At 37.3% G+C, this 14,863-nt stretch overlaps 1 protein-coding gene across 2 annotated transcripts in view; it reads left to right on the forward strand.

Annotated features, from left to right (window-relative positions):
- The window catches only part of TMEM87A (transmembrane protein 87A), a 20,529-nt gene extending 7,110 nt beyond the window's left edge, over positions 1 to 13,419 (forward strand). The window contains exons 7-20 of one of the 2 annotated variants that reach the window (XM_072339153.1): positions 1,718 to 1,868; positions 2,633 to 2,694; positions 3,725 to 3,908; positions 4,752 to 4,851; positions 5,358 to 5,451; positions 5,967 to 6,038; positions 6,936 to 7,044; positions 8,086 to 8,144; positions 8,406 to 8,509; positions 8,852 to 8,925; positions 10,300 to 10,361; positions 10,952 to 11,007; positions 12,197 to 12,227; positions 13,032 to 13,419. In XM_072339153.1, coding sequence (XP_072195254.1) covers positions 1,718 to 1,868; positions 2,633 to 2,694; positions 3,725 to 3,908; positions 4,752 to 4,851; positions 5,358 to 5,451; positions 5,967 to 6,038; positions 6,936 to 7,044; positions 8,086 to 8,144; positions 8,406 to 8,509; positions 8,852 to 8,925; positions 10,300 to 10,361; positions 10,952 to 11,007; positions 12,197 to 12,227; positions 13,032 to 13,073 — 1,200 coding nt within the window. In that variant the 3' untranslated portion in view covers positions 13,074 to 13,419. Of the gene's footprint in view, positions 1 to 1,717; positions 1,869 to 2,632; positions 2,695 to 3,724; positions 3,909 to 4,751; positions 4,852 to 5,357; positions 5,452 to 5,966; positions 6,039 to 6,602; positions 6,672 to 6,935; positions 7,045 to 8,085; positions 8,145 to 8,405; positions 8,510 to 8,851; positions 8,926 to 10,299; positions 10,362 to 10,951; positions 11,008 to 12,196; positions 12,228 to 13,031 lie in introns of both variants that reach the window. The other variant, XM_072339154.1, reaches the window with a different exon arrangement.
- The last annotated feature ends 1,444 nt before the right edge of the window (positions 13,420 to 14,863 follow it).

Genomic DNA, 14,863 nt, shown 5'->3' on the forward strand with positions numbered 1-14,863 from the left:
AATCCAGTGTTGTAGGACTTTTTTTCTAATTCTTTTATAAAAAGAACTAGTAATTATCTAGTGGTGTTTACAGTGGTAGTACAATTTTGTTGCGGGGCTTGTGTGGTATATTTGTTGTGTTTTGCAGGGACAGGTGGGTATGAAGGGGAGGGGATACTTTGTAAGACTTTGATTTGCGTTAGTCTGAAAATAGACTGAGGGGTTTAGGGGGAGGGGAAGGGGAGGGAAGTGACCATAACTATATTGCTATATTTATAAAGATTCTTTCATATGAAATGTAAAACTTTAACCATTCAAAATGATGGTGTGAATAATGAAAATAAATTTTAAAAGACAGTAATCTAAAGAATATAAAATATATCAGCCTTAAGGTAATGAGTGCTGTAAGATATAACTAACATTTGGAGATTACGTTTCTTTTTGTCTTGACCTATTCAGTCCTTTAAAACGTTGTATGTAACGAAATGAATGATTTCTTTTGAGCTTCAAATCTGTTAGTGTTTTTATTACGTGTTATGTTCAAGTCTTAACCAGGAACAGTTATCAGAATAACTTCTCACTGAATTTCCTGGATGCAAAAAAACAACAAAAAGAAAGTGTTTCCCTTCCTTTATACTTTTAACAAGGCCATCTAGCTAAAAGATGATGTGTGAAATAAGGAATCAGTGCAGCAAAAGATTGATGTATTTTAAAGGAAAAATCAGGTTTATTTTAAGCTTGGTATGTTTTTAACTAAGCAGTTTAACATCAGTCAGTATTAGTGTAAACATTTTTGGTGCATAAAATTCTGTTTTCTTTAGGTTTTATAGTCAGGAGGACTCTTTAAGTCCATGCTTTACTTATAATACTGAAATTGTCTTGGAGATGCCGTTATTAAAACTCTCATGCTAGGTCTGCTTTGATCTTGTAAGCAGCACATGCATACACAGTCCTAGCTTTTACCTCAAAGCTTCTGGTGAACAATTGCAGTTTTTGATATGGCTGGAATTGCCTTAGTTGTGGAACTAAGTTTTGTATACTGTAACTCAAAAAAAAAAAACAACAAACAAAACAAAAAAACCTGATTTTATTTATTTATTTCCCTATGGTGCACATACTTAATCCGGGTAAGCTTCCTTGCTCTTAATTTACTAGCAATATCTGGTTCTTAGTAGTATGAGAGCTGTTTCAGAGGCAGTAGTAGTTTTCAGAGGAAATGACTAATAGGGAATTTTTTTTTTATCCTCTTCAGCTACCTCTTTTATCTTACACTGTAAAACTTAGTCCTCACCAGAGAGCCAAGTCATACGCAGGTGTCCTGTTGTGAAATACTTGCTTTCAGGAGTCAAGAAGCATTTCTGACAATCTGTATTCCTCGACTGACAACAAGGAATAGCAGCTTTGTTGAATTCTTTGTAATGTTTGCATTACCTTTGAGCTCACTCTTGCAATAGGACAGAATACAATTTCTAAGTAAGCCCTGATCACTTTTTTAGTCTCTTAATGGTTCTTCCAGTTCAAATATAGGCAAATTTCAGACTTCTAAAATACGTCTCATAAATGAATTTAAAAAAATAAATACACATCAGATATTTGCTAACAAGGTTGAGGATCACGATCAGATGAACTTTATTTTTATATGGAAGACAGCATACATGTATGGAGAGCGTACTTTTGTCTATCTCCTGTACTACTATGTTTTTCATATATTATTTACATGCAGACATTTCATTTTCAGGCAATGAATGCTGTTATTAAAACTTGGAGAGATGGGCCATATATATTTATTGTGCAAATTGGAGTTACAGCTCTGAAGGATTCTGCTAACAAACTTAAAAGAATGGAGAGAACAACACCCGCCTCAAACCCTAAAGAAAAGCTCTTTACAAGTAAGACAGCTAAAGAAGGATACTGCTTTTTTTTTTATGTATACCATTCTGACTGATTTCTAAGGTACTTCTATAAATATATTTCTTAGTTTATTTTCATAAATTGTTGCCTTTGACTTAACATAGACATACACAGTGTCTGCCAAAAGTCGTCTGAAGATAATGTGATTGCTAATGGTTTGATGATCTTAAGGCTTTTGATCTATCAGCTTGATGATGGAGGTAGAGAAAATACCCAAGTAATTCAATTTTGTGGTGTAGGTTTTTTTTTGTTGTTGTTGTTGTTTAAAAAAAAAAAAAAAAAGATCAGACCAATACAATGATTTACATTAATAAGCTCAAATCATGTAGAACATAAAGGTCATAGTTGTCATTTTGAAATTATATTATCCATACGCTGGTAGGTAAAATACAATTTTCCATATTTTAGAGAAGATTTGAAGTCCATTTAAAAAGATAGTATGTGTGTTTTCAAACCTTACTGTTACACATTAATCCACAGCACAAAGCCCTGTAACTTGAAGTGCTACTGCAAGTTACTTTGTCACAAAGCATATAATTTTAATTGTTTTAATATAATTTAATTAGCTGAATATGTTACTGGTCTAGCACTTGATTCCAAAGTGAAGCTAAATTTAAAGGTTTCTTCCATGAGAAGATGTGGGTGTTCTTTATGCTTGAAAAAAAATCAATTAAGTGCCTTATAAGCTGGCTTCCCACGTTTGCTTCCTGCTCAGACTGATTATTGTATTATTTTTTGGCAGTGACAGTAGAACTCAAGGGGCCATATGAATATCTATCACTTGCAGACTATCCTCTGATGATTGTAAGTAAAACAGTTTTTCTATCAAGTTGTCAGTGGATGTGAATCTCTGCTAAATACTCTCTTTCCATGCTTAAGGGTGACGAAGCCTGTGGCTTTGAAGTACTAATTAGTTTTTCTTATAGTGCATATGGGGTAGGGAAAACAGACGTAGATATCAGATACTTGCATATGCTCTTAATGTCTGCCTATGGATTGTTTGACCTGGTGACTGTCAGTTTTTGTAGTTCCAGAAGGGATCAGTATCATTAAACTGAGCAGTTTTACTGACACTCTTGTTTTTTCCCTTAGTTCATATCTTAGAAAATCCACTCTTCTATTGTTTTGTTTACAGCTACTGTTTCATTTATCATTGCTTTGTTCTCTTATAGTCTCATCTTTCTTCTTCCACCAGCTGTCTTCTACACCACAAGGAGGTCCTCAATACTGCTTAACAGTGAAAGTATAATTGAGCTACAAAGAGCAAATTCCCCTTTTGTTCAAAGGGACTGTTGACTTGATTGATCCTTGCTTCTGTCAAGGAGGCTTACAAAATAAAAACTTATCTAGTGTAGGCAGACTTTAGCTGGGGGTCAATAAGAAGTAGGATATCTAGACTATCTTTATTGGCAAGAGTAACCTGTAAATAGGAGAACCTCATGGTGTTTCTGAAACATATTTTACTTGCTGCATAATTAAGAAGCTTCCAGCAGTTCTGCTGACTTGTAATTCATAGGTGTGAATATCCCTGTGTGGCAGGTCAAGAAAAAAAGTCTCTGTCTGCTTGTTTCTGTAATGGAACATCTGAATTTGAACTGGCATGTTTAGATTCTTAACATTTGAACAGTGTGGATGCTTGGGCATGAAAACCTGTAAGGATCAGAAAACTGTTCTAAGAGACATTCTCAGTTTGTGAAAGTGATCCTTTACAGGATTGTGTAGCAAACTTCCTTGCTTTTCTGTAATGGAATGTTTGAATTTACATGTACGATTCTTCAATTTTTATTTTTCTTTCATCTAAGTGTACTACTTCTTGCTTCTTTTTGCATAATAGTTTTTCATGGTGATGTGTATTGTGTACGTGTTCTTCGGAGTTCTGTGGCTTGCATGGTCAGCCTGTTACTGGAGGGATCTCCTGAGGATCCAGTTCTGGATTGGTGCTGTTATCTTCCTGGGGATGCTTGAGAAAGCAGTTTTCTATGCAGAGTTCCAGAACATCCGCTATACAGGGGAATCTGGTAAGTGGCAGTTGCAACTTGCACTTTCATTGATGGGCACAGCACTAACTACCTGTGCTAACACATACTGAATTGGGGTTATGGATGAATTTTAACTATATGATTATTTGAGGATTGCCTCAAAATGGAGAACATGGAACAGAGTTTTCTGCGTGTCTTTTAATATACTGTAAATGCTTTTTATTATCCCTTGACAGCCTGTGTTCTTCTAAAACTAAGATGCTGGGTCTAAAACTTCTGAGTGTAGTTCTTCAGGAATATAGAATGCTAGATCCTTTAAGTATTCACTGTAACACTCACTTGATGTTTGAAACAGGACTTCTGAAGTGTAGCATGTAATTCACCTCTTATGGTTAGTCTTGAAAAGAGACTGCTTGTTTATTGTGACATCATTGCCAGTAACCTTTGGCTTTCAGCCAATAGTCTGATAATTCATCATAAGCAACGCTCTCTCAAAAAAAGCCTTTGTAGGATGGAAGCATACAAATGAAATTGAGTAAAACCTCTTTATGACTTTCTTAACTGGTCACATCACAGTACGGGAGGTTTTATTGGTTGGCTTGTTTGGAAGATTGTCCAGGCTAATACTGTGAATAAAAAATTTTATGGATCTTTACTTTCTGCTTTCCTTGGACTTAATTTTCACTTAAAAAAACCCCAATAATTATTTTTGACGTAGGTATTCTGAAACCTTTCCCCAGATGTAGGTAATAAAAGCATTATACATTTTAGTAACCTACTTGCTGCAAATAATAGTGTCTGCCCATATACTACAACCATATGCAGTAGTCAATAAAATATAAATTATATTTTATAACCTGTCGTCTTCTTTGCTTTTGGTAGTTCAAGGAGCACTAATACTAGCAGAACTGCTTTCTGCTGTGAAACGTTCACTGGCTCGAACTCTGGTCATCATAGTCAGCCTGGGATATGGAATAGTCAAGTGAGTAAAAATCTGTTTTTTTTAATAATTTAAGATAGTATTAATTTCCCTGCACTTGGCAACTTGAAAGATTGTGATTGATTCTGAGAGTCACTGCTGTGCTCATAAATCTCTAGCAGAGATCTACTTTAGGAGGCTTTTGCTGCTTATCTGTCTGCCCCCAGCTGTGTTACATAGTAAAACAGTGTCATGTGGCATTGGGATCATCTGTCAAGTTCGGGGTGTGTTGAGGGAACTGAAAAAGATGAGGCTTAATTATTACTTAATGGTAATAAAATGCCAAGCAAGTTAACTGTTAATGATCCCTTCCTAAGCCACATCAGGCCAAAAGACCAAAAAAAATGATAAGCATAGGAGCACCACAATAAAGTGATTGCGAAGATCTAGGGATGACTTGTCACAAGAAGCTTTTATTTATGTGCCTCCTGCCTTAAGCTGAACTCAAGTTGATGTGACTTTGTTCTTCTCCTGCACTAATGATTAACTTCACTTTGTTTTTTTTACAGGCCTCGTCTCGGGGTTACTCTTCACAAAGTAGTTATGGCTGGAGCCCTTTATCTATTATTTTCTGGCATGGAAGGTGTTCTTAGAGTCACAGGGGTCAGTAACTGCTTCTTGAATTTTTCTTACGTGCTTCAGGTTCTTCTGTCTTAAAATTAAGTGCCAAAGGAGAATCCCAGAGGTTCTCCAAAAGAACTCTGGAACTATGGATGCTGTTTATTGACAACTGTTTGTGCATTTGGATGCATTTGTGTATTTAGAAATCGTTTTCTTAATTTAGAGATTAACCAGGTTCCAGATGCTGTTGTGACTTTAAATCAGGAAGGAATTTCAGGATGTAGGGCCAGTTCCAGGCCTAAAGGTGATTCATCTGGCTATGAATGTTTCTCTTAGTTTTTTGTTTTGAAGAAGAAAAAAGTAAAAACAACAACAACAAAACCAAGAAAAACCAGCAATAAACAAACCAACGTTTTATATTTGAGTCTGTGCCTAGGGAAGTGTTTGTGAGTTATGCTGCTACTTGCTTCATTCTAGAAGTATGCATTAGGGTATAAATTACTGTTAGCGTCTTGGGGCGAGATACTTAACATGTTATATATTTGGTACTTTTTCAGTTTTTCTATGACACTGTGGCTCTGATAGCAAACTTGGCCCTGTCCCTGATTGATGCCTGTATTATTTTGTGGATATCCTTTCATAAACTGTAGAAAGTTACAAGCTTGTTCACATAACTGTTTGTCTAATATTTTAGAAGCAGTAAAAAATGACTCACTTTGGTTATTTAGGACTTTCATAGTTTCTTGTATACTCAAAAAGCAAATTTTGCAATTTTCAGTCAAACCCATCTGAGCATTGAGTTCTTCCCTGAGTAGTGTACAGGATGTAATTACTGTATTTCTAACAAGCTGATTGCTGACTTTCTATAACAGAAGTGGCCAGACTAAATCTTTGCAGCAGTAATCTTAACAAAGGCTCTTGTTAATGCCGCTAAATTGTCTTAATCTGGAAAACTACTTCTTGCCTTGCTGATGGAGAGTTGGGAACTGGCAGTGTGCTGTAGTTTGCTTTTGTCTTTTGTAAACCCCTCTGCATTGAGTTGAACACCTTGTTCAAATGCTTGTTTCTGTAGTAAAACTCAGAAGCATTGTGGTGAAGTGTCTGTAGTTTCTTGTAACATAGCCTGACACTCCTTGCTCCTGCATCTTGTCTCCTTTTCAGTTTGTTCTTACTGGCTCTCTCTTTGTCTCCAGGCCCAGAATGATCTTGCCTCCTTGGCTTTTATTCCCCTGGCTTTCCTAGATACTGCCCTGTGCTGGTGGATATCCTTCACTGTTTTACTTGGTGGGGGGTGTGTTTTCTGTGAAATTTGGGGTTTTTTTTTGTTTGTTTGTTTGTTTTTTTCAGGGAGTGTTTGGTACAGCTGCCATAGGATGACCTTCTGTTCTGCTGTGAGTCTCGTCTATATTTTAGAGGGCTGCATTCTTGGGTGTGTGTCTGGCTGGGGGCCATTGTTCATAATACTTGTGTCCTCTTAAGTTTGTGTCCTGCTTGTCCTCTCAGAGGTTTTCCTTGACTTTATCTACATATTCATCAGCTTGACTCAAACAATGAAACTGCTAAAACTTCGAAGGAATGTAGTGAAGCTCTCTTTGTATCGGCACTTCACCAACACACTTATCTTGGCAGTAGCAGGTAAACAGTGTTAGCTGTTTTGAACATGTAACTAGATTTGCTCACTAAAGCAGATTTTGAATTTAGTAACTCTTCTGTAAATGTAATGAAAATACTTGCCATTTTTATCACTCAACCTGTTTCTAGTAGTTTGTCAAATGTTACATTGATGCTTCAGATGCAGTGGATCATTAGTCAGGAAGTTAGTAAGAGCTTCTCTAACAGAGTGCTTTTGTCCCTCTTACCAATAACTGCCCTTGGAAGTTTTTTTTTCCTGGCTATGCATTGCTAAGGTCATTTTTTAGTGTTTTTTCCTCCTTAGCTGAAGACCAGAGTGACTCTTGAAAAGAAAAAACAGCATTCTTAAGATTGTATCACAATATCCTACCTGTATTCTGAAAAAGATGGGATTCTCTCTACAGTAGTGGTAACTGAACTCCAGGAGTATATCTTTGTGCTGCCAGGCTTCTCTCATGTATTTGGAAATGACACCATGCAATGAACAAGAAAGCTTCTAACCAGCGTGTGTTTATTTATTTATTTTACATAAACAACAAAGCAGCACATTCATTTAATTTTCAGCTCTCATTAAACTCCTTGCAGTATCTGGTTCTTAGTCATCATCAGTGGAGGGAAACGTCACCTCTAAAACCACTGAGAGCTTAGTTTGAGTACTGGGAGTTTTATGTGTCAATATCTGAAAGTTTTGGTATTCAGGCAGATCAGATGGTTCAGTTACTGCAGGGTAGCTTGTTTGTCAACCAATAATGAAAGTATTGTATTGAAAGCAGATGAAAAGAACATAAGAATAGTAAATAGGGATGAGGATTTTGGTTAAATAGTAAATCCTTGACTTAAGCCTTGTGTCTTCAGCTATGCCTACACTTCACTACAAGTTCAGAGCAATAAGTCAGTCTCATTTTCTGAAACTAATAGTTTACTTCCCAAGAATTTCCCTGTTTAAGTCTTCACCCTTCAGCTGGGAAACACAATCCTGTTAGTAATATACAAACAGTAGCATATTTTGTAGTAATAAGAAGCTTGTTTGTTTTAATCTTGCAGCATCCATTGTATTTATTATCTGGACTACCATGAAGTTCAGGCTGGTGGACTGTCAGTCGGTGAGTTTATATTGAATGCATTCTGTGGTTGGTACCTCTCCTGAAAAGCTTGAATTTGTTAGTCTGAGAGGTGAGATTGAGGATTCTGGAACAGATTTTTTCCTGTGGATTATTTCTAGAGCAATAAACATATGGTAAAATTGTCACTGTTGTAGCAAGTGAGCCTCTTCATCACATGTCTGTAATGCATCTTTGGAAAGAGCTGAAAACTTGGACTTTCTTCCCAACAACTTCTATTTGTGCTTCTGTTTTCCTTGACAGGACTGGCAGGAGCTATGGGTGGATGATGCTATCTGGCGCTTACTGTTCTCAATGATCCTTTTTGTCATAATGATTCTGTGGAGACCTTCTGCTAACAACCAAAGGTTCAGCTTTTCTTATCTCTTTCTAAAAATACTGTCTTGGGGAGTGCTCGGTTATCCAAAGTAGCCCTGTTGGGTGATTTTAGTTGCAGTATACAGATCCATAGCATAGAATGTACTAAGCAGCATATGCAGAATTAGATGTGAGAAGTCGCATAGTTAAAATTTAGTCTCTTCCTGATGGTGAGCTTATTTGAGAAGTTGCTTGAACTCTTGTTTATATAGTTGAACATAGGTCTTCAAAGCAATATGCTACACAGAATAATGAAGAGATGTTAATGTTGGGTAATAACTCTTAAGTGGCAATACGTATTCTGCTAAGTTATCTTCCTTTCCCTCCTAAAGGTTTGCTTTCTCACCGCTGTCTGAAGAGGAGGATGATGATGAGCAAAAAGAGCCAATGTTAAAGGAAAGCTTTGGTAAGAGCAAAATTTCTTTCTACCTGATTTGTGTTGGAGATGGATGTCTGAGGTGACAAGTCTTTCTGTCAGGGGGATAAGAAATAAAAATGAAGTTTGTTACTGCTGTAGAACTGCAGGGTGCAATTGCCTGTTGCAGAAGATCAATGGCTTTGGATTTTGCATTTGCACTGCCTGTTTAATCCTGCTGTTTTCAGATGACATTGAACACACTGCTGCTGTTATTGTTTTACCGTACTCACTGGACTTTTTTTTTTTAGTATGAGCAAAGTCCTGTTTGCATCCGGCTGTGATGACAGAGGCCTCTCAAATATTGTTTCTAGTCAGTGTGTTAGTTTACAGTTCCTCTTTTACAATCTGTTTGTATGATTCTAGTTATTATCTGTTCTCTGAACTCTGTAGAAATCATCATAGAACCGTAGAATGGCTTGGGTTGGAAGGAACCTTAAAGATCATCCAGTTCCAACACACCTGCTGTGGGTAGAGTTGATGCCTGTTTGATCAGGCTGCTCAGGGCCCCGTCCAACCTAGCATTGAATGCCTCCAGGGATGGGAGAGACACAAATTCTCTGGAAGTGAGACTGCCCCACTACCCTCTGAGTAAAGCATTTCTGCCCTACATCTAAGTCTACCCTCTTTTAGTTTCAAACTATTCCCCCTTGTCCACTATAAACATGGAAATGTCCACTGTAAACAGATGGGTCTTGAAGCAGTCCTGCTTTATAACACTAGGTGGCACCAATCTCTTGCTCCAACTGTAATAATCTCTGCTTGAAATTTCCATACTGTGTCTATTGTCCTTTGAGCAAAACCATTTGTAAGCTTTGTAAAAAGGATAAGTGTTATATCCCAGCAGCAGTATTTATACCATAGTTGTAGGAGCTGAGAAAGTATGTATTATCTCCTAGGTGCATTTGCCAAATCATCTGTATTGGCTGTCTGGCAAGCTGGGAGATGCATGTTGCTTCTCAGCTCTTAAGCAAGGCTGGTCAGCAGTCAAGAGGTAAAACAAATTTGGGGAGTTGCATAAATCACAGAATGGCTGAGGCTGGAAGGGAAGTCTGGAGATCATCCTGTCCAAACAGCCTGCCTCAGGGGGGAGGTCAAATAGAGTAGGGTGTCCAGGGCCACATATAGGCAGCTTTTGAAGATCTCCAAGGAGGGAGATTGCATAGCTTCTCTGAGCAGCCGTATCTTTGATCCTTGCACTGTTTGTGTATGGTTTAGAGAAAAAGAATAGAAAACTGTATTTCCTAGATAAAATTGCAAAATTCAAAGGACAAGGACATTCAAGGACAAATAGGTATTTTACCTGTCAGGACCTTGGTTACCACAGTCTTTTTTTTTTTTTTTTTCCCCTCCTTTTGATTTCAGAGGGAATGAAAATGAGAAGTACAAAGCAAGAACCAAATGGGAATGTAAAAGCAAACAAAACTGTAAGTATGTTCTCTTTACTTGAAAGAATATAGGTCTGTCCCTTTTGTTTGCCTACCTCCCAGTAGTAGTTCACAGTATGCAAAGCTATCAGCCTGTAAATGTGAGTTTCCTGGTTTGGTTCAGTGGGAGTGTGTCAAAGTATCATGTGTATACAGTGCTTCTGCAAAGGGAGTCTGCCAATGAAGACTTTAGAATTCAGTCTCTTCTTTAGGAATGCTTGCACAATCCAGTATAGATAGAGCTGTGTAATGCTGTATTCTAATAAAGAATAATACGTTGTTCTAACCAGTCAGTCTAATGAAGTTTCTTAATTTTGAGATTTGTGATTCATTATGGGTGATGTGTATAGTGTAAGCAGTCTGTCATGAGTGACTGCGTTGCTTAGTAAGCATTAAATAATTACAGAGTTATTACAGAATCCTAAATTGTTATGAAGTTAGAGTGTTTTGTTTTGTTTTTGCTTTTTATTTCCTGTTGGAATATTGTATCTGTAATTTGGAAATCACTTTCAGTGTTTTTCTCAAGTGAAGAAAAAACATACCAATTTGGAAAAAGTGACTTGTTTTCCATTTAATTTCTGTACTTGTAGCAGGAGGATGACCTGAAGTGGGTAGAGGAGAATGTTCCTTCTTCGGTGACTGATGTGTGAGTATTTTTTTGTAGTCACAATAAAAGTGGGCTCCTCAGACATCAAGCACTCTAATTTACTTTTTTGTTCCTATCACTTGCATGCTATGCTTATGTAAACAGATACTGAAATGAGCCTATAATTGGCCTCCTGTCTTTTTAACAGTCTTCCACATGGCTATACAGTTTCTTGGACTTAAGATTTATGCTGCTTGAATACATGCTGTCATGTACATGCCAACTTACAGAACACTATCTCTGTGAAAACGTAAACTGATTTATTTACACTTCACTGACATTAGAAATTAAGACAATAAATTCAGAAAGCAAAGAACAGCCAAGCATTCTCTTTCTGTTTGAGCATCTTGCTGGATGTAAATCACTGAGTAATTGCATTTATTTCTGTACGTTATTGGAATATTGAGTCATTTTTATGCAGTTCAGTCAGCTGTATACACAGTCTATATGTACTCTTCTGCTAATGCCAGTTCTCATATTCTGAGAAGATCAGTATTTGTATCTAAATTTTTCATAGCAAGTTCACGGATTCTTTGCATTCATGCATCTGAATGGTAAATTTTGGCAGTCTCTTTAGATTTAAGAACAAAGCTCTGCTGCCTTAGTGCTAGGTTGGTATAAGCTAGAAAGGGTCACTCTGAGATGGTCTGCAACAGGGCTTTCTGTCCTTGAGAGGTACATTGATTAGGGTTGTGAAGAGTTGAGGTCCCTGCACATAGATGGAAGGTCTGTTGTGTCTGAAAAAGGCTACAATAGCAGTGTAACATGTATAGAAATATTTTTTCTTCTCTACAGCATGGTCCCATTTTCTAAATGTCTTAAGTATGGCTTAGCACTGCTTCTGTATTTACAAAATACCTCTTTTGTAGTTGCAGTCAGACTGGTAAGATGCCGTGAATACAGCTTATTTCCTTGCAGTGTGAAAATTGTTCAGTTCATAATGAGAAGTCAGAAGCAGAGTACAAAATAGTGTTTGAGTTGTGAAGGTCACTGGCAGATTTCTACTTTAGCTCTTCCTCCTCTTGGTATCTTTCTCTAATGTTTATGTATTTAACTGGGAGGTCTATCTGCATTATTGCTTTTTTCTTTTTTCCTAAAAAGCTTAAGGGAACCCTGAAAACAGTTTCCAATATATGCTCTCAGTAGGGACTACAGTTTTCTTAACTATCTTTATTTTTCCCCCCTGCAGTGCCCTTCCAGCTCTTCTGGATTCAGATGAGGTCAGTGAACATATCTTTAGTACAAAACAGTCCTCTGACATACCAAAAGAGTCACGAGTCAGCTGCTAAGGACTTGGCATATTAGAGCTAGTCTCTGATCTTGCCAATGCAGTAGTAAAATGCTACAAGGGGGAGAATAAGAAGCAGTACTGTAATACAGCTTCTAAGAGTACAGTTATGCATTAAAGATTTGGTGTCTACAGTGCTCATAATTTTAGGGATGAATGAACCTATATTAGAGAATACAATTCAACATAAAGCTATTGGTTTTTGGATTACAAACTCTTCCTGCTGTAGACGGTGTGTCTGTGCAGTTTTCTTGCGATTTCCTATTTAGTTTCACTTCCTCTTTGTTAATTGATTTGGGAGAGATGTGATGCCGTGGCAAAGCAAATTAAGTAGTTTGGAGAAAAATATCTTTGATCAGCATTGTGAGTAATAAGTACATTTGTAACATTTTGTTGCAAAGATATTCTTAGCATTGTGGTACTGTAATTTGTAACATGAATTTGGAAAGTACTATAATATATCTAGAAATTAAATAGAAGCGGAGCAGAAGCAGAGTATGATCCATCAGCTACTTAGGGAGAGCTGATTTCACAACAGTGAGAATTATGGCGTGGGCATGTGTTTCAATCATGTGTGAATGATGTGACCTTTTCATTCTAAAAGTAGTGGTATATCTGCTGTGAGTTGTGTTGAAATACACGTGTGTATTGTCAACATGCATAGCGTATCACCTTATTTCTGAGTCATTTACATCTACTGGGAGAAATAATAGAATTGGAATTTCTTATTTTGCAGGAAAGAATGATTACACACTTTGAAAGGTCCAAAATGGAATGAAGGAGAAGGCTTTTGCTATTGGAATTGGAGACGTCTCTTTGAAAGTCGCTTGGTGGAGCAAGTACATCCTGCTGATTTGTTTCTTGATCTCAGCCTTGGAAGTTTGACACTTTCTTGTCACGAGGGCGTCTTACTGTGAAAGAACTTCACAAGGACACTGATAAATCTTTTGGAAATTTTCAAATTGCGAAGTTGCTGCAAGTTTGGATTTTTAAGCAATTTAAATGTGTACTATTCCAGCACCTTCTGTAACTTTTTTCAAATATTTAATCTGTGAAACTAAAATTCCTAATGTCTGCTTGAGGAGTTTATATTTTAATGTTACAATTGATACTTTAGAGGTGAATTGTCTTTACCTTTTTTGGTGGAGGGTGGGAACAGCAGGAAATAAGCACTGAAGAAACAACAGACTCATATTCTGGTAGATAAGGGCTTATGCTTCACGTTTTGTGTCCAATATTAACAAAAGGTTGCAGAGAGAAGCTCCCATTAATGAAGAAAATTAAGATATCAGAAAGGAGATATTTGGAAAAGTTACAGTGATAAGAGTTTTAAATCAAGTGCAATTTTATTCATAACACTGTGTAAGAAAGATTTTCTATTTTAAATGCCATTGACCTATAGGTAACAGTTGCGTAGAGCTAACACTTGCTGTTAGCAAGTTGGCACATCTCATTGCCGGCAATGCGGTGGTTGCCTGGAGAAATTATTTGCCCCTACCTTCCATGTGTTGCATGGTTTAATTCAAAATGAAAACAAAAAAATCAACCAAAAAAAAACCCAACAACCAAACTCCAAACACACTCCTGCAGTGTTCCACAATTGCTTGACTATTTGTGTTAAGCAGCTATTTAAGTAAACATTAAGTAAACTTTTCTCCTTGCACATCTTTCCTCCCCCCCCAAGAAGTCAGCACTCTTCTAAGAGAAGATGGCATTGCTTCCTAGAGGGGTGCAGGCTCTGCTGCACCACGAGGCCTTGATGGCGTACACAGGGCTGGGATATTTTTGTTTCTAGTGTCTATTTGGAACTGCTTCACATGTGAACAATTTTATGATGGGCTTTCATGTTCCAGTTGATCCTTGTAGCCAAGATCATTGTGTTTAAGTCAAACTAGAAAAATTCTATACAACTGATGGTTTTTTGTTTGTTTGTTTGTTTTGCTCCTTTTCAAATGAAAAAGGGCTTTTTGATAGTTTTCTATTTATACTCTTCTTGGTTGTGAGGCTTTGCATGCAAAACCTTAACATGGGGAAGCCCATTACAGACTGTATGACAAAAGCTCTTAATTTGATTTCATACTTTTCTTGTCTGATGATTACCAGGTAAGTGTCCTCACAGCTAGACTTCTAGGGAGCTGCTAGACAAACCTCTGTGGGTACTCACTTAGGGACTTAGCCTTTTTTGTTCTTAGCTCATAGATGCGTCAGCAGAAGTGAATGTGCGCCTGTACTTCATTCAGCTGTGAAGTCTGATAGCTCAGCTCTTGTTCGTCATCATCAGCAACTTATGCTGGCTCATGGCACTTTACAGTAGAGTAGCTGAGGTGCAAGTGCATAGTGTCTCCAGCCAGCTGTGCTGTGAAGGCAGCAAACTCAGAGCAGATGGACAGAGAAAAAAGGTGGGGCTATTACACTTGACTCTGCTTCTGCAAGATTTCTTCCCCAGCCCGTGTAGGCCACAGATAGATGCTGTGGAGTCCTTAATTAGAAAACACTTCAACTATTAACTTGCTATGCTTAATTGATTAAAAAATGAAACAAACGTGACCTCCGTGCCCTTTTGAGGAG

This window comes from Excalfactoria chinensis, chromosome 5, assembly GCF_039878825.1.
Source record: "Excalfactoria chinensis isolate bCotChi1 chromosome 5, bCotChi1.hap2, whole genome shotgun sequence".
NCBI lineage: Eukaryota > Metazoa > Chordata > Aves > Galliformes > Phasianidae > Excalfactoria > Excalfactoria chinensis.